We start from the raw sequence: 27,358 nt of genomic DNA on the forward strand, positions 1-27,358 counted from the left end.
CTTCATATTATGACCTAAGTAGTTTATTTACTTGAGAATGCTCTATCTAGTATTTTTAAGCACACTTAAGTTGATATTTATTAGGGTGTTATCGGTTCGGTTTGGTTCGGTTTTGGACCAAAAACTAACTGAATCGATCTGTTCGATTTTCACAAAGTACTAACCAATCGGTTTGCTGTTTGTGTAACAATCGAACCGAATCGAATCGAATCAAAAGCGGTTTTGTTCGGTCGATTTTTTCGATTTTTAAATCCTAACTAATAGAAAATTAATCTCAGTAAAATGATGTTCAAAACAATCAATAAATTGAAATAACATTACATTATATTCAAATTTAACACAATTTTAACTCGTTCCAACAATTAAATATAAAACAAACACATTTGTTAAGTCTAAAATTTCTATTTCAATGCATTACTAAGCCACTTTTTCGGTTCGGTTTGGTTCGATTTGGTTTTTGTCGAGCCAACCGAACCAATCGTTTAATTCAGAAAAACAAAAAAAATTGATTTTTTCAGTTTTCTATTCGGTTGTTGTAAATTTCGACTCAGTTTTGTGGTAAATTTTGGTTCGGCTTGGTAACATACACCGCTAATATTTACTAGAATAGAGTAAGGTGGGTGAGGGGAAAAAAAATTTATTGGTAAAGTTTATTGAATTACCCTCCGGAAAATTTAATACAAATGCGTTTCCCATAGTATTTTCTAACTTGACATGTCAAACTAATTTGTCGCGGACCAAAGTTTCTCGTTTAAGAGTTTGTCGCTGGCTAATGGATTGTCGTATATACAAGGCAGAATTCAAACCTTGACACTTGTTTAAGCAGAAGAGTAAACTAAATATACGACAAAAGATGTTAATGTTATTTTTAATCGGGTGTTTTGCTCATGACTACTTTATTATTAAATCTTTGTTGAACGAGATAAATAAGAGAGATGAATAAAAGTTGAACAATTGGGGTGGCTATAATTACACAAAACATCACTCAGTATATTACTGAGCAACTGACCCTAGGTTTAATATTTGGCGCAGACATGATTTTGCCTACAATTTACATCATACATTCGTATTATGAGCGATGTGTAAGTATTAGGTCGTTCTCACTTTCTGTTGATATCTGATGGTCCAACATAAAAAGCGATTGTGATGTTTTAGCTGCAGTGTAATCGTTGTACATACTCCAGATTTCTCTTTCTTGTAAATGATCACAAAGACAGATAGGGTCTACTATATCATATAAGTATTGTCATAATTCCAAACGAAACCATCAAAGAATAACTTTGTAACAAAGGTTGCCAACAGTATTTTTGTTAATTTCTGGAATTACTGTTATTGACAGCATAACCGATTGAATATGATCTAGAAGTGGGGAATGGAAATGGAATATTGTACTCTTCACTATGACTACTCTCATCATGTTTGAAAATTTTTATTTAGAAAGCTCATTTAAAACATGAGGGAAAATTATGTGCTAATAGGTCATTTACAAACAGAATACGTGGAAGATGTCATGTAACTTGTTGAGGAACTTGGCGTGGTGATGCCGGTGAGTAAGTGAGAGGCGAGAAGGCTCCTTTGGCGATTCGTCTTTCTTCTGTTTCCTCCTCAGCTGAAAGAATTGCTGCATTACGTCTGCGCACTCATTTTCCAAGATGCCTCGTCGTATCGTAATCTTCGGATGAAATGGATGAACTGGAGCAGGCGGCATATCTCTGGAATCTGAGCTTTCTCCTCCCTCGGGGAAAAGCCTGCAAAAAAGTTCAGTCATTTTTATTTATTTGTTTGGCCTTTCATAAATCATCTATAGAATCTCTGATGCACTGAATAAGTGAATACAAGTAACTTTCCATGACTCAATTCCCACCAGGAAAATTAGTCACTTCAAAAAGATGGTATAATGGTTTTTTTTTTTTCCAGATGCAAGTTATGTCAGTTTTAAATACAGAAGTTTCTTCCTAAACCATGCAAAACACAAACCAAATTGTAGGCCTCTATTAATGGATCCCATAGAACAGTACAAATGGAATTTGGTATCCAAACATTCCTCTTTATAAAAAAAAGGGCAGCCTGGCAGTGCACAAGCATTCCGCATTAACACAGGGTCCGGGAAAAAGTCGCACCCAAAGAGTGTAATATCCTTAGCCTAATTACATCAGTAACTGTTTCCACGGCTTGAACCTGTAATCTTCAGGTCACATGGAGACAACTCAACTGTTGCTCCAAAGCTCCCCTTCCCAAATATTTCTCTTTATTTGGCCATATTATATAGTTCAAACTTTAGACAACTCAAATGCAATTGGTATGATTTATGTTTCAGGGGTATAAATATTACTATTCTTTTTCTTTCCCGACATTGTTATTACTATAATGGAAGTTAGGTGCACATTTTTTTCCTCACTAAAATGCCGTTCTTTGCATGTATTCATACCTTTTTGACTTGAACCTATGACCTTTTAATTAGAGTATAAATACTTATCATTTAAACTAGTTTCACATTTGTTATTATTATAAACATTTAATAAATAAAGAAGTAGACAAATAGACGTTGGTATCTATTTAATATTTTAGTAGTATGAATTCCCTCATTTTCTTTCAACAGTTTATTAAGGCACGACCAAAATCAATTTCACCAAGCTACCAAAGACAATAAACCAGTTTTTGTCATGAAAAAGATGTACATAAGACTCAACTCCCCTTGCCACCCAATAACTATACACAATACATGCATGTCAGCTGCATACCTGATCCAGCTTCCATCAGCTCCAAGAAGCTTATTGGGAGCTCCCCACACAACAGTATCTACTCTTGCCTGAAGAATGGCGCCAGCACACATTGGACAGGGCTCAAGCGTAACATAAAGTGTAGTGCCCTGAAAGTGAGAAAAATTTGTCGCCAACAAATGAGACATGAAACTAATTCTTGCATCACATAAGTAATAATAGATGTCAATGATTCCTCAAGACAGACCAAATTACCATATGATCCTTGAAACGAAGTTAGCTAATAACACATCATTTACTTTTCCTCCATTCCAAACCACCTTTATCAAGTACTGCTAAAGGTAATTTGAACATATAATATTCATGTTTTTATAGAAGCACATTTTGAGAATGTTGTTATAACAAGGGTTTTAACACTATAAACTGAAAGATAAAATTCGAGAGAAACATACATAATCTATTTCTTATCTTAACCCATTTCAATAGTTATTATTTATGACTAATCCGTCCTTGAATATGTTATCATAATAGACAATCTACACCGGATTCATTTTGTTATCCAATATTATAAACATGTTCAGGTTATTGCATGATCAGAACCATCTTCTTAGCAAAAGTGAAGAAAGTTACCTTTTTGTGCTACCAAATTATAGTCTACAAACTATAAAGCAAATGTACTCGATATATATAACATAGCAACAAGAAATTGTCATGTAAAAATACCAAGATTGGTCAATCTTGTAATAGTTGATGACAAAGGTGTTAGAGACTTAGGTAGTATAGGATTTCCAAAGTTCCACATCAGTAGGATGCTCAATGTTGTATTTAAGGGGAGTAATTCTTCCCCCTTAACAAATAGTTTTTAAGGTGTGTAATCCCCAACTCCTTTAGGTACTTAACGATATCGGAGCCTTGTTGTCAGTGGTACAAAGAGGGCTATCTCTAGAGGATTCTGGTCAGCAAGAGACCTAATGAAGTACTATAGAGTGCATCCATCACGTCTCCATTGACACTGGATTGTTAGACTTGAGTATTAAGGTGCTTACAAAAAGATCAAAAGACGTTATTGAGGAACCAATTCAGAGAAAAGCAAAAAACAAAGTAAGTGTGTATTATTTGGGTAATAAGAATACAATGGTGTAGGTATATTTGGGAGGTCTCTTGCTCTCCTAATTCCTGACTTCCTATTTTGCAACTGATGCAATGTGCAGCTCCTGCAAAGCAAATGAAGGGAAGCTCAAAGTGCCAACGCTTACTCTCAGCCTCTCTAATAAGTAGGTGGGCTTTCATTCCTAATACACTTGAACATCTACTAAAGATGCTTTGTTGAATAATGGAAGAATTATTTTAGAATCCCAAATGATGAAAAATGAAAGGATCATGTTCTTTCAATCTTGTATAGTGCAGAAAAAAAACTACCGGTTCGCCGCGGGGGGGGGGGGGGGGGGGGTGGAGAGAGAATAAAAATGGTTTGATCATGCGGTGAATTCTATCTCCTAAATGTTTGAGGCTTGAGCTGTTAAGTAGAACTATAGAACCAAATGATAGTTTTGTATCCAATGTGCTCCTGTTGAAATTCTAGATCGCTTTAGTTATCACACCATGTCATGACCATATCTTCTAAAAGTTTAAGTTGTTAGGTAGAAGCATGATATTGTACATAATGGTAAAGTCTAATACAATCAAAGTTTATTTTATGGATGATGTTAAGCTACATATAAATGTCTAAAATTAGGTATGATAATGGTGTGTTAATCTCACATTGGCTAGACATATGATCAAAGTACTCCATAATAACTTGGGAAATCATTCTCTCTTGAACAAGCTTTAAGGTTTGAACTAAGGTCAAATTTTATCCCAACTCTACAGTTTAGACATGTGGATGGTGTTTAGTTTAGGCATTGTGAACATAGACTGGTTTGGTTAGTGAAACACTAAGCATAGTCCAAACTATGTTCTCTACCAAGAAGCATCCAGAGGAAGACAACGATTCTTAAACCAAACTGTTTACCCATGACAGTACTCATTAAGTAATAAGGTGTGCTTGAAGATTGTACTATACAATGCTTGAACCTAACTATTGTCTATAGTACAGATATTGTCACCATGAAGGCAGAATTTCTATGACATCAGTGAACACATGATCATGGTTCAGTTTGCTTGGCATTTTAGTGGTATGTTACATAATTAATTGACATTCATGTTATACTATAATAGTAGATTATATCATATTAAAGAGAATAAGACAAATAACAGATTAGATAGCAAGCATTTGGATGTTAAAAGTGTTATGAATGTTGTGTAAATCTTAGGTCAGCTGCTATTCATGTTTGGGGAAAAAAGATGGTCTAATTCACTTCAACTATGAAAGTATAAAGACACTACTGTCGTATCTTAAGACGGTCACCTGGACTTAAAAGTAATATATAAATGAGGTAGCGTTTGTTTTTGAAGACAAGACACAAAGACATAGACACGGGTATAAATGTTCACTGTTAGGTTATTAAGACACAAAATTGAGAGAGACACGGTTACACATGAGTACCCATAAAATACATGTAATTTGTGTCTCTTCAAAAAGGCAAGACACAAATTTTTTACTTGAAACACAAATGAAATTATATTTTCATACTATTTTATCCTTGCCTCATTTTTCTCTTTTCTTTTCCGCACACTTTCCTCCTCCAATAACAAGGACTCCCTGCTCTCTTCTTCTTCATCTTTGTTATTGTTCACCTTTATCCTCTAAGAACAAGCTCGCTCTCTCTCTCCCTCCTTCCCTCCCTTCCCCTCTCTGAGTTGGATACACTATCACAACTGTGGGCATGAAGAAGGTTGTTTGCAGCCACCACCATCTTGCGAAAGTCCTATGTTATCTACTTCATCTCTTCGTTCTTCTTTCATCTGATTTGTAAATCTGCTACATTTTTGTGTACTTTTCTCTTCTATTGTGTAGATCTGTTTCTTTTCTATTCATTTTTTATTTTATTTTAATTTTATTTTTTTCCATATATTATATATGTTAGTAAGTTAATTATAGTTTGATTAAGTGTGCATAAGGTGTTGTATATATATTGACTGACACGTTACTAAAGTAGACTACATTCATTTTTGCAATTCGTAATTTTATTTCTCTTCTCTTTTTCTCTCTTTGCTTTCTTCAAGCTTCTTGACACAAACCCTAATATATATATATATATATATATATGTGTGTGTGTGTGTGTGTAAAATTTTGTTTGCATTTTTTTAAGGGTAAAATAGACATTAAAATAATGTGTGCTCGGTCCATTATAATTGCCAAACACAATTCTTTTTAACCGTATCTTTGTGTATGTGTGCTTATCTCAGTATTCATGTCTGTGTCTGTGTCTCGGCCTTTGTGAGACATGAACCAAACGGAGCCTGAACTAACAAATATCAAACTTTGGCAGTAAATAAAACAATCTAAACTAAAACAAGGAAAACATACTGATAGTCTCCATGTCCGAAGAAGATTTGAAGCTTCTCGTATACAAATCATCTCTGCATGTGCAGTGGAGTCCCGTAACTCTTCGACCCTGAAACAGATTATTTGATATTGATTATGAACAACTTAATGCAAAACAGCTAAAGAGATTGAAATATCATTGTAGATCATGATACTCACAAGTTGCATCCCCGGGCAATAATTTTTCCTTGCTGCACAAGAACAGCACCAACGGGGACTTCCCAAATATCTGCGGCCTTCTTGGCTTCTAGAAGTGCTTCCTTCATGAACATTTCATCCATCCTTCGCTGCTCAAGTTCAAGTTGATAGGCTTCCTCCCAGTCATCAAATCTATCTCTTAAGACTTGCCCGGTCCTCTGAAACTTTCTTTGTTTCAATTCTCCATCCTTTTCCCCTGAAGCAGACAATTCAGACTGCACTGAAGGAACTGGTTCCTTGATTGGCAACACTGACCGAGTTCGAGACAAGTCAAGCACACCAATATTTACAATTGGGCTTGCAACAGGAGGCCCTCTGGCAGGCAATGATGCACTTGGAAAGTCCACACTTTTAATGCCCGAAGTACTAATTTTTAAATCTTTTCTATCTCTGGTCCATTCAATATTTTCCTCTCCTGAAGCATACGGGATGGTTACAGACCCACTTTCTTCAGTATTTGATGATGATCTAACTTTAACATGTTTTCCTTTATTCTTAATTCTTTTAGTGTCAGACGTCTCTTCACTTTGTGTATAATTTTTACCCGGTTTTAACTTGTCAATTGTCATGACTTCTGGTGGTTGCACACTTGTTTCTTTTATTAAACTACTTTCATAGTTTTCCTGTTGCTCCTTCTCAGATAACCATGTTTCACTATCAGATGATCTAATCTCAACACATTTTCCTTTGTCCTTAATTCTTCTAGTGTCAGACATCTCCCCTTCGCATTGGGTATCATTTTTACCCTGTTTTAACTTGTCAATTGTAATGGCTTCTGGTGATATCACACTCGCTTCTTTTATAGCACTACTTTTATGCCTTTCCGCATGCTCCTGCCCAGAAAACCATGTTTCACTATCAGACTTGTTTGGTGAGTTTCTCTCATCTGATCTTTCAGCTGAAGTAGAAGCAGCATGTGAAACCCAACGTAATTTTACAACGTCAGCAATCATACTCCAAAGGGACCTGCCGGTTCTACGGACAATTATTTTTGACGTTTCATTGCCAACCTCCGATTCTTCAGCTCTTTGACTTTGCTCAACAGAAGATTTTGTTTCATCCCACATCTCATCAGAAGGTCCTTTGGACTCTCGAATCCCAGAGGAATGGCTAGAATCATGCTTCTTAGACTGAGAATCATCTTCAGTATGTTGCCTGCTTGAATTGTAGATCTGGTTCCCCTCATCTTCAACAGCTAACTTTGTTCTAGTACCTTCCACCTCTGATGTGGCTGAAGTGGCAACTTCATGTCTGGCTCTCTGAACAAACTCAGCAACAAACTGATTGGATGATTTCTCTAAGCAATCAACTGAACGAAGAGAATCTTCTGGAGCCATGATGGTATACGGTTCACTGTAAGACTGATTACTTCCATCTCTAGAATATTGTAGCAAAACAGGACTTTTATCAGAATGATCAGATGTATCAGATGAGCCACTTTCTGAAGTTTCGACAATAATTTCTGGGCTAGCGACTCGAGAAGTTATTTGAGCACGTGCTGAGCCTCCACCTGTTGACTCTTGGGATGAGGAAGCAATCAACATCGTTGCAGACTTTCTTTCATGATCATCTGTTAATGTGACATGTGTTCCAGATTCAGAAACAAAACTCCTTGATCCCCGGATGTTGGATTCCTCTCTTGAGGAAGTTTTATCTGACATTGTTACTTTCCGAGTTGTTTTGTCCTCCCTGCTTAATTCAAAATTTACAATTGTTTCATCTGTTTGGCAAGAACTTTCTGTAGTTTTGGCAACTGACTTCAATGTGCTTTTAGGTATGTGCTTCACCTTCTCAGAGGTTCTTTGAGAGCTTGAAAGTTGCTTTTCATCTGTGTTCTTTATTTTAGTTCTAGCATTTATGATAGAAGTATCTTCAATATTACTCTGATGACCGTGTGATACTTCAGAAATATGTTGAGATTTTCTCATATCTTTAATCTCAGTCTTTTCCTCTCTCTTTAGAAGTCTCTTCTCTCCTTTTTGGTGTTGATGCTCCTCCATTCCCTGAACAGAACTTGAAACTGAAATCCTTTGTGCTCCAAGATTCTTCATGGATGTCCTTTGAATGTCTTCAACTTTTGAAGTTTCAATATATTTATGTGAACTTCTATTTATAACATCCTTTCCTGTGGTAGAAGTAGAACCAGAAAATTTTTTCTGTTCATCACTTCTTTCGTGTGAGCATGTTTCTAGTATCTCAAGGTTCCCATGTCTGCTACTGGAAATCTTCTTTGAATTCAAGGTTTGCTTTCCAGTGGTAGTAGAGCCAACAATTTTTTTATGTTCATCTCTTGTTTCCTTTAACTGTGCATCAGATAGATCAAGTTCCTCATGCCTGCCAGTAAATGCCTGTTTTGAAACCAAGGTTGTTTCAAATTCATCGACACCAGAATCTTGCACACCTGTGTATTGATGCCTTTTGTTTCTTGCTTGAATAAATGCATTCTGACGCTTGAGAAAAGACGAATCATCATCTTCCTTACTATTGACTTGCTTATGTGAAAGAGACGCTTTACCATAACTACTAGGTTCATGTGATCTAAATCCTTCTGAATGCACATCTTGCTGTTCTCTTGTGGATTTTATTTCCTGCACTGTTACCTCGGCCAGCTTCTTTTCAGACTTCTTCCTTAGGCTAGAATCAATGTCAGCACCAAATGCAGTTTTTTCATGCTTTGAAAAGTCCTGCAGCCTCACCAAATCATCTCTTTGTTTGTTGAATTCTTCCTTCACATAATTTGCTTCATCATTCTCATATCCTGATGAACATTCTTCCAAACCATGTTTATCCTGAACATCGATGTCACTCCCGAGATCTCCTGATGAAACTGTGTAATAAGATGAACAACTAGAAACATCTTTTCTCGACCTATGGCCTTCACTTCTGGCCAAGGCTACATTTCCTCTGCTAGATTTTTCATTCTCTCTTCTCAAGTCAATAGCACATGTCTCGCGTTGCTTCAAGATCCCTTTTGTCTTTGTTTCTACTTTCTTACCCAAATTCAAATTTCTCTGCCTACTCACACTCTTTATGTTCTTCTCTGCTTCATTTCTTCTGGATGTGGAGACATTCTTCCTTTTAACATCAATAGTATCCTTATCTGATTGCTCACTCAATAAGCTGAGAACTGCTTCGGCATCATCAGAACCAAATGAATGGTAACTTTCCCTCCCTTTTCGCGAGTCTCCCGCACAGACACATTCTCCCTCTATTCTCCTTCTACTTCTATTGCAAACAGTTTCTTCATTCACATAACATCTTTTGTGTAGACCATAAGCTGGTAGACGGGGAAAAAACTGTTCTCTACCCAAAATAAATCTTCTAGCTGACAGATGAAGGAGAGTGGACTGCCTCAACCCATTTAGAAGACTAGGCTTTATTGGTACCCTATAATTGGAGAGTGCACAACAACCACAACAGCGACAACATGATGAACAGTGTGATGGAGTTCTGTCAAATCTTTCATAACAGATGTTTGAGTAGCCATTGAAAGATAATGAGAATGACTCCCTACCCCTGACAGCATAAATTGTAGAGCTAAAATATGTGTTGTGCATAGTTACATTTGCCTTCCCAGAAAGGATGGGAGAGGGTACCGTAAGCTGATGAATTGAGCAAGCTCTTTTATTCACAACTGAGCTATTCAAGTAGAGAAAGTATCAGACCACAGCCAGAAATGCTCATATAAGGTGGACCGAGCAAGCTACGAAAGCAATCGTAATAAGCTGTCACCTGTAATCTGCTAGGAGTCAATGTAGAAGCCCAAAGCGTGTTAGCTCGCTGAGTAAATCACCTTCAAAATACATCTGATCCACACTCTGCTTATATTCTACTACATCCCATAACACTGAATAAAAAATATAAATAAATCTTAATGTGTTAAATCATACCAATAAAGAACTCATTATTATGTCAATTATAACTTATATACAGTCTATATAATAATATGCATAAGATAAGGATGCCAACGGTGTCAAAAGGACGCATATGAATTAAACTCCGGAAAAAAAAAAATAAACCTTACAATAGTTGCAATCTTTGTGTTAATAAACAATCATCAACGCAGAAATATCATTTTTTTCACTTGAAATCAAGAATAATAATTTTAATTTTATTCTTAAACGAAACAAAGAATTTCCCTATGCTCTCACAGTTTTCACCAACCCAGAGTACAAGGATTCAATTTCTATACAAACTTGACTAATTGCGATAAAACAACGAAAATGCATGAAAACTGATGATAAAGAGGGTTATATGTACCTAACTAAGAAAGAGCGCGTGCCTTTTGAAGAGAGAGATTTCGAAAGCGAAAAGCAAGTGAGACCCTCAACCGTGATGGGTACTATACACCATAGCTACGATCTGCATGTGTACTGGAAGAACACTAAGCTTCGTTGAATGCAAAATTAAAGCGTGATAAACGAAAGAAATAGGATGAGAAATGTGAGATTGGGGAAAGCAGAGAGAGAGAGAGAGAGAGAGAGAGAGAGAGAGAGAGAGAGAGAGAGAGAGAGAGTGGTGAATAGTCTCAGCTGGGGTTTGATTTGCCTTGTTTGTTTGTGGCAAAAGCACACAACACAGTTCAGCCAGAGTGTATAGACGTATATTATTTGGCAAAATATTTGATTATATACTTTATGTACAGCTTTGAATATGTTTACATCTAATTTAAGATATCATCGGCATGTTTAGTTGTTTATTAAAACAGGGGGTAAAGTACCTTTTTTTTTATTAGAATCTACTTAATATACTAAAATTGGGTTTTTTCTCAGCTACTAAAGATGACGTGTCGATCTCTCATGCCTCCGTTTTTCCTCCAAAATGAATAAATTTTTTTTTCTATTCTGAATTATTTTATTGTAATTATATTATAATTAATACTAAATGAATAATATATAATTATACTAATTTAGCAACATATCTTTATTATAATTATATCAAATCAATATTTAATACACTATTAAACTACTTATCAATTATCAATTAAAAATACTTTTAATAATTTTAATGATAATAATAATATCAATAATAGTAATAATAATAAAAAAAAATCTTTGTTACCCGATTCATGTATATCAAATAATTTTTCTAAATTATTTTATAAAAAATATCTTTAATATAATTATATTGTAATTAATATTTAATAAATAATATATAATTATACTAATTTAGAAACATATCTTCATTATAATTGTATCAAATCAAAATTTAATGCATTATTAAAAAATTACCTTAATAATAGGTAATTTACATATTTATTTTTGTTTTACTAAAGTCTATATATAGTGTTTTCCTGTGATACATGAATCTAAATTTGAGAGTCAATTCGTAATTTTATATTTAGTGGTTTTTTTACTAATTCATAGAATAAGAATGTATTCTTCGTTTTTTATTGAAGTTGATCCTTTTAAGGTACAATTTATAATTTTTTATAATATTTTTCATATACTCATTCTATTATATTATTCTTTTGATAATTTTTTATTTGTTGTTACTCTAAGTTATTCTTATCGTCTAATATTCCAGTTCGATTGTCTTTTGCCACAATCATTTACAATACATCACATCCATGAAATACCTCATCGAGTTGTCTTCACTGATTCGGATTCCAACTACATGGATGTAAGCATTCAAAGAAGAGGCAATAGTCTCTACTTTACCGAAGGATGGTTGGATCTACTCACCTATTATGACCAACCCAATGGAATGTGGTTAAAGTTAGATTTCTTAGGAGGAGCTCGATTTTTGATTGAGAAATTGCATTCACGGAACTTTATAGGGCAAGTTCAAGTTCCATCCCCTCCATGCTTTTTACGTCTGCCCGAAAATCTTTGAAGTGGAGCACATAATGAAATTGAATTCTCTCAGTTTCAGTTTAGTTTTGCTAAATTCGTGACAAATTCAAATATACAATTTCAACGATTGGTAATATATTTAAATTTTTTTAGTTTAAGTTGTTCATTATTAGAATAATTTTTTTAACATATTTTGATTTTTTTCAGAAATTACCAGCTTTCTTTTGCAAGCATGCAATGCCATTGAGGGGAATAAGAGTTAGTTTGGTTTCTCGGTGTGACAATTCTATATCTTGCCGCATTGCATGGATAGCGGATGATGAAGCTTATCTAACAAGAGGATTGTCTGATTTTGCACGAATTCTAAATATTAAAACTTACAATGTTATTTCAGTTGGTTATCGTTACAAGAATCATTCTATACTATATGTGACTAAGGACTAGAATATGTTCAATATTGTTTAGGTAATTTAGTTTTACTATTAGTATTTGATTAAATTATAATTATAGAATTTTAAATTATTGCCTCAATTTATATATTACGATTATTTTTTGTAGATTTGCTATTTTTAAATAATTTAATAAAATAAAGTAGTGTCAGATATTATTAAGTTTATTTTTATCCTTTATTTCTTTATTTGTATTTTCATTATATTTGACAAAAAATGAACCTACACATATATTAAATCGTTGACCTAAAGACAATTTATTTGTCAATAAAAATAGATTTTATTTATAATTAGAATAAAATTTATTTGCCAATAATCGGTGGATAAAATTGAAATTACACCCGTGTCATATAATTATAATTGATTAATTGGTATAAAATTAAATTATACCCGTGCTATGAGTAATAATCTAAATAATTATATCTTAACAAAATATAATTTGAAATAATTTATAAACAATTATCTTAACAAAAATAATTATTTAATAATTGATTTAAAAATCAATGCAAAAAAAATTATTAATAATAGTATTATTAATTGGGTAAATAATATAATTTCAAATTATTACTTGAAATATAAATAATATATGGAAATCTATTGAGTAAATTAATGATTTTGTACCTTAATAATTTGACAATTATTACTCAATTAATCAGTTAATTGAATTAGTAATAACAATTTCCAATTTCAAATTTTGTATATTAAGTAGTTATTAAAATCTGGGTAATAACGATTTACACGGGAAAATCATCGATAAATTCAATTAACCCTATAGAAGATAATATACTAACAGTTTTAGTATATTATTTATGGCAAGCGAAATTATTTCCTCAGATTTTCTATTAAAATTGAAATTAGTAATAATTTAAAAAAAGGTTTATTAATAAAATTACTAATAGTCACAACACAGGATATATATTTTCTATATATTATTTAAAAAATATAATGAAACATGAATAATGAATGAGTATATTATTTCTTCGACTAGCTAATTAATGCAAAATCGAGTACCCTTTTTTATTCGATTGAGGTCATATTCTGTTTGTTGAAAGTTTCAATCACCTTAATTAAATTCTGTATTTGTGCCTTAACTTATACAGGTAGTAATATGTTACATATTATTTGGTATATCTAAGTAATTATTTTCCATAGCGGAGATGTAAAAAATCATATTAAGGTTTATTGCCAAATAATTAGTGGATGAATAATAGTAGATTATATTATTTTGGGAAAGTATTTTCATTATAATTATATCAAATCAATATTTAATTATGATAAAATATATTAATTATAATTATATCATAGAATTATAATAATTACAATATTTATGTTATATATTTTAATCATTTATGTACGTAAGTAATTAGAAATCAAAATATAACTTATAATTACTCGTGCCATGCAAGATTAAATAAGATATATAATAACATAGATGATTTGTTACTTATACTGATTAAATACAATAAATACATATTAATTTAGTTAAAAAAATCACTGTGTCCTATATTTTTCTATTTATTTTTTTAATTTATTAAATCCAATCAATTATAATAAATTAATTATATTAACTAATTAATTCAATCAATTATTTTTTAATTTATTTTTTGAATTCAATAAATCAAATAAAATTAATTATACTAATTATTTGTATTGACTAATTGATTTAATTAATTCTTAAAAATATTTTTATTTAATTTATTTTATTTATTTAAATATAACTAATTAATTATTTAATTTTATTAGGATAAATATCAAATTCTATTTCTAATATAAAAATACAAAATTTTATTCATTCTATTTTTATTTTACCACTATAAAAGGCCATATATGCTAGAAGAAAATATAATTCATTTACCAATTACTCTTTCATTGGGTAGCTTTTACAACAATTCTTTTTCTTCCTATGAGGCGTCGTCACAAGAAGGCAACTATCATGAACACAAATCAGCACACACTCTTCAACTCCCGTACTCATCATTTAGAGCAATATATGATATGTTATCCATTAAGCATTTATAGACCATGGTGTTATCATGTTTGCATAAATAAATAAAAAATCCATAATTAAGCTTAAGTCATTTATCTATTTGTGTGGTATATTGTAGTGTGAAATTACTTTTAATTTGTGTTGTGCAATGATATTATGGTTTAATTTAAGCTTTTATTTTAGAATTGTGTTATGATTTTATCTCATCCTTTTTTCTTAGATATTAAGTTAATGTATTTTTATTTATTATTATTGAAGCAGATGTGATATAAAATTTGTAAAAAGAAAAAAACTTACATTCAATTTATTTTATTGTAGTCTTCTATTCTTCTATTTTTTTATTCTTTTATTCATTTTATTTTATTTTTAAATATCATATAATTTATTATAATTTATACCAATTAATTAATTATAATTCATTATATCAGTTAGTTTAATTCATTAATTTATAATATACATGATAAAATAGATCATTTGTTACTTATACGTTTATTTTTCTAAAATCTAAATTTGAATAATTATATTTTCATTTTTTATGAACAAAATATTATTAATAATGAATAATAATTAACCATTCATACTTTTAATTAAAGTGTTTGGATAATTTTTATATTTATTAATATTAATTATTGATTATTTTTTCATAAATAAATTATATTATAATTTTATGTTAGTTCATAATTGATTAATGATTAATGTTTATAAAGCTATGTTACTCTAAATTTTATATTTTATAAATATTTTATTTAAATATAATTTTTTTAACATAAAAATGTATTATTTTTAATAATATCATAATTTTATATTTTTTAATTATTCTAAATGAATATTTTATCAAATACTAATTAAAGCTGTTCTTCCATTTGCTTTTACTAATATATTTTTTAACTATTATATAAAATTAAAATCGTATTAATGAATTTAATATTAAAGTTAATTTAGCTTTTTATTATTTAGAGTATTTTTCAATCAATAATTTTATACTCTTTACTTTTTTTTAGTTTTATTTTGAATTTTAATTTAGTACTCAAAGGTTGTGAAATTCTATTGATACTGAAATAAAGTTACAAAAGGGTCCATAGGGTAGAATAAGTAAAATAATGTGATACCCACATTGCAACATTCAAATGAAACAACTTAGGATATAAAATGTTTATCTTTCTCTTTTTCGTTGTCTATTATATTATCTATCCTATCATCATATAAAAATCGAATTTTTACCTTTAATGATAGAATCAACGTAGCATGCTTCTGTATTATTTTGTTTAACTCATTAAAGTCAATTTATTATGATGAATTAATTATATCAACTAATTGATTTGAATAGATATTTAAGTATCACACAATTTAAAATTATGTATATTAATTATTTAATTTAATTTTTATGATATATAAATTTAAGGAATAAATTAAAATAAGATAATTTATTACTTATTTAAATTGAATACAACAAATATAAATTAATTTAGTTAAAAATTTACTATTTTTTAATTTTCTATACATAAAAATGACAAAATAAAATTATAAAAATAATCTTTTTATCACTTTTACTATTTTAATTTTATTTTCTTTGTTTTTTATGTATAATTTTATTTTATATTAACTTTGTTTATTTAATAATAAAATATACTCATATTAATTATATCATATAATAATATATTTTTCTCCTATATTAATCAAAGAATTTTAATAGTTATCAACTACATCTAATAGAATGACTGAGAAGTGAGAACTACGAGAAGTTAAACCCAGGTTCAAAATGCTGAAACAAAGAAAAGAAAACAGTGAATATATGATTAGAGAAAAATGTATAATAATGACAAAATATACTAAAACTGAATTTTTTCTCCAACTAATAAAAGTGAGGTGTTAATTCCTCATGAATTCATTTTTTCTCTAAAATGAAATCACTATTTTCTTTTCTAAATTTATTTTAAAAAATATATTTATTATAATTATATTACAATTAACATTTAATGAATAATGCATGATTATACTAATTTAGAGAAATATTTTTATTATAATTATATAAAATTAATATTTAATACATTATCAACTAATAAAAGTGAGGTGTCAATTCCTCATGAATTCATTTTCCCTCCAAAATAAAAGTACTATTCTCTCTTCTAAATTTATTTTATAAAAATATCTTTATTATAATTATATTACAATATTACAATTAGCATTTAATAAATAATGCATAATTATAATAATTTAGAAAAATAATATAAAGTCTAGTAATTTATCTTCCGACTGCACACGTGTATAGAATAACTTTTAAGAAGGATTCATGTATAGTAAATACGGTCGATGATTGTAAAACTGTATACTAACATTGATATAATATTATTTTAGGTATATGTTTTGCATGCATCAAAGAAAAGTGTTGAGTTATTTTTTAGTAGATTTAAATTATTCATTGTTTATTAGAGAATTTTATGTATTAGAATTCTCTAATAATTTATTATTTATTTTGAGCTAATTTTGATATGTTCTTATTTGACAGTAAAACAATATATAAAAATTTGTTGGTAGGTCTAAGTATTATTAAGTTATTTATGGTCACATTGAGTATATATGTTTGATTTATTGAAAAAAGTAGATTACTAAAATCAATTAATAACTATTTAGAGTTAATATATTTAACACTAGCTTAAGAAAAAATAAATAATACATAACATGTTATATTTTTATTAATCAAATTATTATAATTTAAATTAATCTTAACAAAATAATTTAAAATTATAATTTTAATCTTATCACGTGTATGGCACGGGTTAATACACTTGGAAATTACTGCTCGATGAATGTGGTATATAGAGAAATTTTTGAGAGCCTATAATAAAAGGTAATAACAAAATGTCTTACTAAATCTATTTATTTATTAAAATTTATTACTATCACTTAAAAAAATTTAAAAATTCTAGGAACTAATAGATGAATTCTTATTGTACATTAATAGTTTGAGAATATTAAAATTATCATAAAAATTCGTATAATTTTATTCTCTTGACAAATAATTTTATAATTACGTTAATCATATAATTTTATATACAAACATTGATACAGTGTTGTTTCATGTATATATTTTGCAGGCATCAAAGGATAGCATTGAATTGTTATTCAGTAGGTTTAAATTATTTATTGTTTATTACAAAACTTTTTGCATAAGGATTCTCTATTAATTTATTCTTCATTTCGAGCTGATTTTGATATTTTCTTACTTCACAATATACCAACATATAAAAATTTGTTGGTAGATTTAAGTATTACTAGATTATTTATGGTCATATTGAGTATATATGTCTGATTTATAAAAAAATAGATTAAATAACTATTTTATAGTTAATACAATTAACATTATATTAAGAAAAGAAAAACAACGCATACACGTTATTTTTTTATTAATTAAATTATTATAATTAAAATGAAATTTAACATAACAACTTAAAATTATAATTTCAATCTTATCACGTGTATGGCACGGGTGATTAAACTTGTTTAGTCTAAATATTAAGGATTAAAATAATATTTTATTTTTAAAATATTTTTTGATATTAGTATTAGTAAAATAAAATTTTTTTATTACATTTGAGTAAGACTCATGCAACGTATAAAAAGATAAATTAATTATATTATATAATATCAAAAAAATTTAAAAAATTAGCATTTTTAATTTATACTAGCTAGTATTTTAAATTTGTAGTGCAATATCATACTTTTAACTAAAGTTGTGAGAATCGAATTGATCAATGAATTGGTAAGACAGTTAGTTCACTAATTTAATGGTCTGACCGAAATTTAACTGAAATTCAATTGGTTTAATTAAATATTAAATAAAATTATTAAAAATTTAATATATAATTTTAAATATTTAAATTAAATAATTTTTAATCTAATAAAATTCAAAATTTTAGAATTTTATATAATATATTATCCACAATTTATCAATAAAAGTTCATAAACAAATTCAAATATCAAAGTTTATAACTAAAATAGATTAAAACACACATAAATGACAAACATAATGTTTTACTACAAAAAAAACAACATTGACAAACAATTTTTCAACTAAACAAAAGCATTAATCATCAAAAATCATAATCATCATTAAGTGCTTCAAGATATCTATCATTAATAGAGTTTTCAAAGTCATGTCTTCAGAAATACCACCAAAAGAAGTTATATTCGAAGACTCAATTATAGCATTAGGCATACCCACATCAACTTCTATATCTCTTCCATCTAATAAAATAGAATAAAAAGTTAATAAGAATCCAAAGTTAACACTTAACAACATATATTTTTATTGCATGAAACAAATTTTGCTATTTCATTCATTATTAGGATATAAAGGCATAACATTATCAGTGTATATTAAATTTTTAATGCCTTCCATGTCTCCATTAATAAACTTAGAATCATTTTCATCTGCCATTATCCAAAAATCTACCGTGTCAATATTTTGAATGTCAATTGGATTATAATTCCTCTTCTTTTGAAGGCAACTAAATTGAAAGCACAGATTGTAGGTTACGTAAACAATGTCACTTAGCCTTTGATGCTCTAATAGATTTCTCCTCCTTGAATGGATTTATTCAAAAAGGCTCTAGTTCCTCTCACATTGAGATAAAGATGTTTGATGAAGAAGATAAATTATCATTTTTTACAAATTTAGAGCACTCCCACCGTGCAACCTCCACCATTTACCTACATAGATATAAAATCAAATATTATTTATTACTCAATATTTAAAACGCCTTCAAACTGAATTGAACTGAGAAATAAAATAACTTACTAGGTTCAAGTCTCTTTGTCACTCTCAAAGCACTTTTTTTTCCCTAAACTTTCTTTACGATCTCGATACAATTGTATTTCTTGCATTACAGCAGCTGAGTCATTATAAAGTGTTTTAACATCAAGCAAATCTAGTAAAGACATCAAAATATTTATCTTCTCAATAAAATTCTCACTATAGAAGAAAAGTTAAATTTAAAAAGTAAGCCGATGCATGGAGAGCACGCTTCAAATGCTTATCCTACTGCATTTTCAGGATACTTATGTAAGATGTGTAAGAAACTTTTTCGATTTCTAAACATTATCTTTATAGCATTTTTGGCTCGTTTGCATGCCTTCATACACATATCACAAAGAAAGTTTCTCATTAACATCAACATCCTAAACAACTTAATAAGAAGACCAATAATTTTCACAGTAATAACACAATCCTCCCAAAATTTACTATCCAATACAATTGAGCTAACAATCTTTTCATTAGCACTTTTTGCTAATTTATAAGAAGTGAAAAATTTATCCACCATCAATGCTTGTAAATCTTCCTTGTGATTGTATATACTTTTTAAGGTAATGAAAATAATTTTTTTCCAATTTTTTCTTTTTCTAAGCCAAGACAAGAAGATCATAAGATTGTAAATACACATAATCACTTTTGATGCACAGGGGACAAGGTCAGCTATGTGAGGAATACTTATTATATCTTTTAAACTAAGATTGATACAATGGGTAGTGATAAATTACAATTTTATGATTTATCTTGTATTGAAATAAGTAGATTTTATCAACTTATCTCACATTTATTCACTAAAATAGCATAGTTTTGTGAGTTCTTCCTAAGTTGTACTTAAGAGTAAAAACATACTGTTTAGACCCTTAATTTGTCTAATTTAATTTACTTTAATTCTATTCGATGCCTTGATGTGTTTGTTAAGTGATCTCAGACTTAAAAGGAAAATATTGGATTGAAGAAGTGAAGAAAAAGCATGCAAAGTGGAGAATTCATGAAGAAATAAAGTTTTAGAGCAATTCATGGTCATGCATACGCATGCCTTACGCGTACGCATGCTTTGGGATTTCACCATGTCACGCATATGCATGTCTCATGTGTATGCACGACGTGAAGCACATGATTCACTTAAGAAAAACGTGGCTGGCGATTTCTAGACCTCCTCAAGCCCAAATCCAACTCATTTCTGAAGCTATTTCAAGTCAAATTCAAGAAAGAACAAGGGTAGAGTAATTAGGTTTAGTTTAGATCATGTTTTAGGTTATATTCTACAGAGAGAAGCTCTAGTCTCTCTCTAAAATTATGGTAGATTTAGTTAATTCCTCTTAGATTTAGGTTTTGATGCTTGTTTTGATTTGATTTTCTTTACCTTCCCTTATTGAATTGCCTTAATTCTCTTAGTTTTACTTGTTATTTCCTTTATTTTGTCACTTTTAGTTGTATGAACCATCTTGTTACTTCCAATTTCTATTAATGCAATTTGATATTTTTATATTTATTGATATTTAATTGAGTTGTTATTATTGATATCTTACATTTAGTAGCTTTAGATTTTATTATTATTGCAATTTTACCATGTTTTCATTTTATGCCTTCCAAGTATTTGTAGAAATACTACTTTGAGCTTTAGAGTAGATTTCTGCACTCTTAGCTTGGAATTGAGTAATGAAGGTGATCTTAATATCTTTGATGTTTGATATTGATTGGTGATTGAAAGTTGTTAGTTGTACTTATTTTCATTAACGAGTAAGACCTATAGATTAAGACTGACTATGCCTATTTGACTTTCTCTCGATGTTAGAGATGACTGAATGAGATTAACTCTAGATAATCACCATGTTCGTGGTCAATGACTTGAAAAGGAAGCTTTAATTCTCAATCCTTGCCAGGAGTGTCTTTTAGCATTTATACTTCTTTAGTTGTTAGTTTTACTTTCTTGTCATTTAGTTTCTCGCCTCTTTATCCGCAAACCTCCAATTTTAGACTCATAACCGGTAACACGCATACCTCACTGCAATTCCTTTGAGAGACGACCCGATGTTTAAATACTCTCAGTTTTTATTGGTTTGTATTGTGATAAACAAAATTAAACTTTGATTGTGAGAGTTATTTGTCGGTTTAGATTATACTATCAACGCGATTATCTTGTGAAATTCCGAACCGACATTAATTCTCGCATTAAATATTTGGCGCCGTTGCTGGAGAATTGCAATGTGTGCTTGTTATTGATTATTGATGGTTTCAGTGGCTAAGAGAAGGGGGGGTTGAATCTTAGCCCCCTTTTTGCTTGCTGATACTTGCTGGGCTTAGGAGTAGCTTTTCTGTTTTTAGCTCGTCCCTAGTCACGAGACATTTTCATTTTGTCTCGTCACTTGACACGAGACATTTTTTATTTTTCATCTGAACAGTAAAAACAGAACTGAAGTAGGAAGAGAGAGAAGATAACACCCAGATATATCCTGGTTCAGCTGCTAAGTGCAGTGCAGCCTACATCCAGTCTCCATCACAACAATGATGAAATTTCACTATGATCATCCAGATTACAACTTGTAAAGTGCTAACCCAACTTACAAGGGGATTCCCACAGAATCATGAAACACAACACATATGTACAAAGGAACTCTAAGACATCTATGGCTTTTTCTTTTAATTTTGCACTCTCTGCCTTTTTCCGCTCTATGGCTTTTTCATACAAACCTCACTGTTTGCCTTTTTCCATGAGACTCAAGACATTACAAAATTAAACAGAAAAATACAAAATAGAAAACATTGAAGGAGAAGAGAAATCTGTTAGCTCAGGTAGCTCTGAGAACTCTGTGCCATGCACTCTCTAATTTTCTCCTTGAATCAAACCATGACTATTCACCTCTTTTTATAGAGAAGTGAAGCCTTCACAGTTGAAACACAAACCCGAGCTCAGATTCTTTTCCTTCAACAAAAACTGGTTTAGCCACACAGAGAGAAGAGGTAACTCATGCAAAAACCAACATGCAAATACCTCTAATCCTTCCTTGGTCATCACTCTTCATCAATCCGGGCGCTCCATCCTTGGCTTCCTCTCCAAGATGGATTTCTGGCCCTTGATGCTTCATGATGATGATGACTTCATCTGCTTCAATCTCTGCCTCAACTATCACTTCGCCACTCTAGCTACTTCCTGTGTTGGTTGAGCAGAATCAAAGACAAGCCATGCTTCAAGAATCTCCCTCAAGCTGGCCGAATCTTCATCTTCCTTTTTGAGCATGAAGGATCCGAGATTACCTCACCAAATCTTACCAGAATAGGTGATAATCTCAGCCACAGCATACTTTTCTTTTTCTTTTTCGTGCCATCAACTCGATGGTCTTTAGCCTTGCTTTTCTTTCCTTTTGGTAGCTCCAAGTAGCTTCCATGGCTTCCTGGTTAATGACCAAAGAAAGAAGAGGAAAGGAATGAGAGAGAAGAGAGAAAATATTCAATGGATTTGAACAATAATCAATGAACAAAGAGAGAGAGAGTAAAAATGAATTCAAGTTTCCCACTTCCCTTTGTTGAGTAGCGTGTAGTGTCATAATAGCCATCAAATCAATCTTCTCTCTCTTTCTTATGTTTCCAATGCATTAATTAAATTTGAAATCCTTCAAAATAATGAAGTGGAATCCGTTTGAAGCATTTAGGCATTTCATTTGCTTCATGGATTCGAATAAGGCATGGAAACATTCATCAACATTGGGCTTGGTAGCAATAGGTTTCATTTTGGCCCAATCATAATTCAGCTTCACTTTGTTGATTATAATCTTTAAAATCAAAGCTGAACAAAATTCTCACTTGGGCTTTGCAACATTTCTTTTGTTTTTGTTCGGCCCAAATAATAATTCAGCTTTATAGCATGAGAAGCATGTAGTAAGGCTAGTTGGGCTTAATCCAGAATTTCATTTTCGGCCCAACACAAAATCTGCACAACAAAATTATTAATTAAGCAAATATGAGTTGAGATCAAATTAATAATTTTGTAATTAAATATTTAATAATGTTTGTTCATCATCAAAATTAAACAAGAGTTTTCCAAACTCATCAATCTCCCCCTTGATGACAAACATTATTAAAATTGAAATGAAAAGAAATTTAAAGATTGAGTACGAGTACTCCCTTTGAGGATTGAATTTTTCCCTTTTCAGATTATCACATGGCTCCCCCTTGATGTATGCTATTTTACCAAGGGAAGCACTAAACTTGTGACATTTAATCAAGCTTCAAGTAACAATGTTATTTAGCAAATTTTATGATACTAAATGCTTGATCTATGAGCATTTTTAATTGATAATCAAAACTCATTTGATATCATAAACTGATTTACTGCTCAATAAATTACAAACTTCAAAAATATCCAAACATTTTCCTGTTTAATATATCAGAGCAAAACAACATGAAGGAAAATATTTGTAGAGAAAAATAAGGCAGTTTGGAAAATATTTGTAGAGCAAAATAAGGCAGTTTTTGATACTTTATACAATTTAAAGGAACTGCCAAAAATATCCAGCATGTTAACCAGGATGAAACAGAATATTCAATACAATCATGCATATTCATCAAGGTTAATTAACAACCAGTCACTCATTCATTGCCAAATCATTATAAAACAGTAGCATCAATTATAATGAGGCAAGAGCAGTTTCAATGCTATCATCAAGCATCAAAATATATCTTTTAACAAGGGTGATCATGAATTTTCAACAGAAAATTTCATCCCCTGTTTTTCAGATTTCAATTTTCAGCTTTTCTCCCCCTTTTGTCATCAAGGGGCACCTGCACAAAATATGAGGAACACCACAAAAAAAAACCATAACAACAAAGTAACAACAAAAAAATAGGAGTGTATCAAAGTATCACAGAGCAGGGAGTTTTAAGTTATGCTCATACAAAAAACAGATTGAGCCTAATAGAGCCAATATCAAGTAAAAGAAAAGAGTCATTAATCATCAGACAAATTGTAATCAGAGTCTGCAACATCTTCTTCACTGCCAGTGCCCAGATCCTTTTCCAAGTTTTCCAGCATCATATCCACTCGCTCTTTACATCTCCCCCAGGCACGTTCATTTTCATAGGCTAGCTTTCGAGCAGCCCTATGGAATTGAATCATGAGAGTAGACATATTAGAGAATTCGGTGAGGATTTCCCTTGTTGACTCGGTTGCTTTAGAGGATTCAAACTGGCTTTCAAGGTCACTGTCCATTGGCATTGATTTCTTACTCTTTGTTCCTTTTACAGCACCACCGCCTTTGATCATAGAAATTTTGTTCTCCACAGTCTCATTTGTTAAATCTACCTTATAGTACTCAAAAATACACGTGAGAAACATTTCATAAGGTAAATTAGCCTTTTTGGTACTTCTTACACAGTCCCACATATGTCTGATCATGAGATAAGCAAATGAAATAGGAGAAGAAGTAACAAGGGCAAAAATTATTAAGGAATCAGATACAGTTACCCTATTGTGAGAACCACTTTGTGGAGTTAAAATGTGGGTAGTGATGCGATGCAGCAATGAGTTGGTTGGTCCAAGAGCTTTGTGAGTAGGAACAGTGCCATCTAATCCAGACATGTTTGCACAGATATGGGAGAGAACTTGCTTGTAAGTAATCCCAACATGATCATCCCATTTGTCACTCATGTATACCCTCGGTCCCTCGTCCGTGTAACCAAGGGCAGCACTGATGGTTTCAGTGTTCAGAGCCATATGCACACGTTTCACATAAGAGTGAAGAGTACCATCAATCAGTCTGAGATTCGCATAAAATTGCCTAACCAATTTTCGATATACCATTTTGTGAGTGTGTAGCAGTGGAGACCATTTGATGTTATCAAACAGGGGTTGCAAAATAATTCCTTTGGCTGACAGTTGATCAAGATTCACCAAGTAGGAGGGACAGATATGCCTCTTTTCCAGAATTTCTTGATGGAATTCATAAAATGCACATGTCAGGAATCTGGATGGATCATAGTGAGAATGTGGCTTGTGAAACTTGTTCTTGAATTCCAGTGACTCAAGATTTGCTGGTTCCCTGGTTTCATGCAACACGAAACCTTTGGGCTTCTGAGAACTTTTTCCTGATGTGTGTGGTGTTGCCTTCTTTGGTGATCGCGGCGGTGGAGAAGGAACGGGTGAGGTTTGAGATGATTCTTCTTTAACACTGTGCTCCTTGTTTTTGCCACGGCCAGAACTCTTGTGAGCAATCTTCTTTCTCATGGTGGGTGTTTGTTTGACAGATTGAGAGGGAGAGGAAGAAGATGTAGAGTGAATGTGAATATGAGTGTGTGTTTGTGGAGTGAACGGTTTTTGAGAGAGATTGATTCTTCCACTCTTTCTTGATGCAGTTTTCTTTTTCATTATGGGGAGAGAGATAATGGGGGTGGAAGAAGAAATGTTGGCCGAAGGTGGAGAGTGGAGGGAGGTTAAGGAAGCATTAAATGTTGATTGGAGAGAGATGATGGGAGTGGTTAATGGTCATTATGCGCGGTTATTAACCAGAGCGGTTTCCCAAAAATTTGAAAGGAGGGTTCCTTGAATCAAGGGATTTAGTTGAAAAGAAAGGATTTGATTTGACATTATCCCTTTTTTCAACTAGATATGATAGGACAACTTTGAGATTTGGTTTTCAAAAATTGTATGATTAACAAAACAGTCAGAGATAGATCAAAGGGATTTAGTGGGACCCATTGGAATTTGTTTCTGCGCAGTCTCCCCCTTAAGCATAGCTCTCCTATCATGCATTTATTTTTATCTCGTCTAGACCTGCGAGATAAAATTGAACAGAGTCAGAAATTCACAGATTTTCAACATGATTTAAATCAATCATTCCCAAGCTTTTCCTCAACAAACAGAATCTATCTTCACAGAGGGGTTTTGTAAAAATATCAGCAAGTTGTTCTTCAGATTTTACAAATTGAATATCAATAGTACCCTTTTGCACATGTTCTCTAATGAAATGATATTTAATTTCAATGTGCTTTGTTCTTGAGTGCAAAACAGGATTTTTTGAAATATTTATTGCACTCATGTTATCACAAAATAAGGGTATACTATTGATCTTTAATTTGTAATCTTCCAATTGAGTTTTTAACCAAATTAATTGCGAACAACAAGCAGATGCGGATATATATTCAGCTTCAGCTGTGGATAGAGCCACTGTGGCTTGTTTCTTGCTTGACCACATGTTGAGTGAACTTCCAAGGAAGCAACACATGCCGGAGGTGCTCCTTCTATCCACCCTATCTCCCGCATAATCTGCATCACAAAACCCTACTGCACAAAAATCATCAGATTTTGGATACCACAAGCCATAATCACATGTTCCCTTAATGTACCTAATGATGCGTTTAACAGCCGTTAAATGGGATTCTTTTGGGTGAGATTGAAATCTTGAACATACACCCACACTTTGAACAATATCCGGTCTAGAGGATGTAAGATACATTAGTGAACCAATCATTCCTCTATACCGTGTCTCATCCACATCTAGGCCATCATCATCCTTTTCAAGTTTAGTATTAGGATGCATTGGTGTTCCCATTGGTTTGGAATTCTCTAAGCCAAATTTCTTTATCAATTCTTTTGCATACTTGCCTTGGTGAATAAAGGTACCACTAGGAGTTTGTTTAATTTGGAGGCCAAGAAAGAAAGTTAGCTCTCCCATTAAACTCATTTCAAACTCACTAGTCATGAGTTTTCCAAACTCTTCACACAAGGTTTCATTGGCTGATCCAAATACAATATCATCCACATAAACTTGAACAAGAAGGATGTCATCATTAGAAACTTTAATGAACAAAGTAGTGTCGGTGGTTCCCCTTTGAAAATGATTTTCTAACAAGAAGGCACTAAGCCTTTCATACCAAGCTCTTGGAGCTTGTCTAAGGCCATAAAAAGCCTTTGAAAGTT

At 31.3% G+C, this 27,358-nt stretch overlaps 1 protein-coding gene across 4 annotated transcripts; it reads right to left on the reverse strand.

The window, feature by feature from the left end:
• Window positions 1–1,144: 1,144 nt before the first annotated feature.
• Window positions 1,145–10,979, reverse strand: LOC130980086 (tRNA(adenine(34)) deaminase, chloroplastic). Of its 4 annotated transcripts, none has more exons than XM_057903718.1 (6): window positions 10,666–10,979; window positions 10,138–10,252; window positions 6,367–10,039; window positions 6,190–6,277; window positions 2,742–2,869; window positions 1,145–1,748 (listed from the first exon to the last, which is right to left on the reverse strand). In XM_057903718.1, exons 3-6 carry the CDS (start codon window positions 9,960–9,962, stop codon window positions 1,484–1,486), a joined length of 4,077 nt encoding a protein of 1,358 aa, XP_057759701.1. In that variant the 5' UTR covers window positions 9,963–10,039; window positions 10,138–10,252; window positions 10,666–10,979; the 3' UTR covers window positions 1,145–1,483. The 4 variants fall into 4 exon arrangements, with proteins under 4 accessions (XP_057759701.1, XP_057759700.1, XP_057759699.1 ...); XM_057903717.1 differs by having other exon boundaries at window positions 6,367–10,044; XM_057903716.1 differs by having other exon boundaries at window positions 6,367–10,144.
• Between the last annotated feature and the right edge of the window lie 16,379 nt (window positions 10,980–27,358).

The sequence above is a fragment of the Arachis stenosperma genome, chromosome 5 (assembly GCF_014773155.1).
Source record: "Arachis stenosperma cultivar V10309 chromosome 5, arast.V10309.gnm1.PFL2, whole genome shotgun sequence".
NCBI lineage: Eukaryota > Viridiplantae > Streptophyta > Magnoliopsida > Fabales > Fabaceae > Arachis > Arachis stenosperma.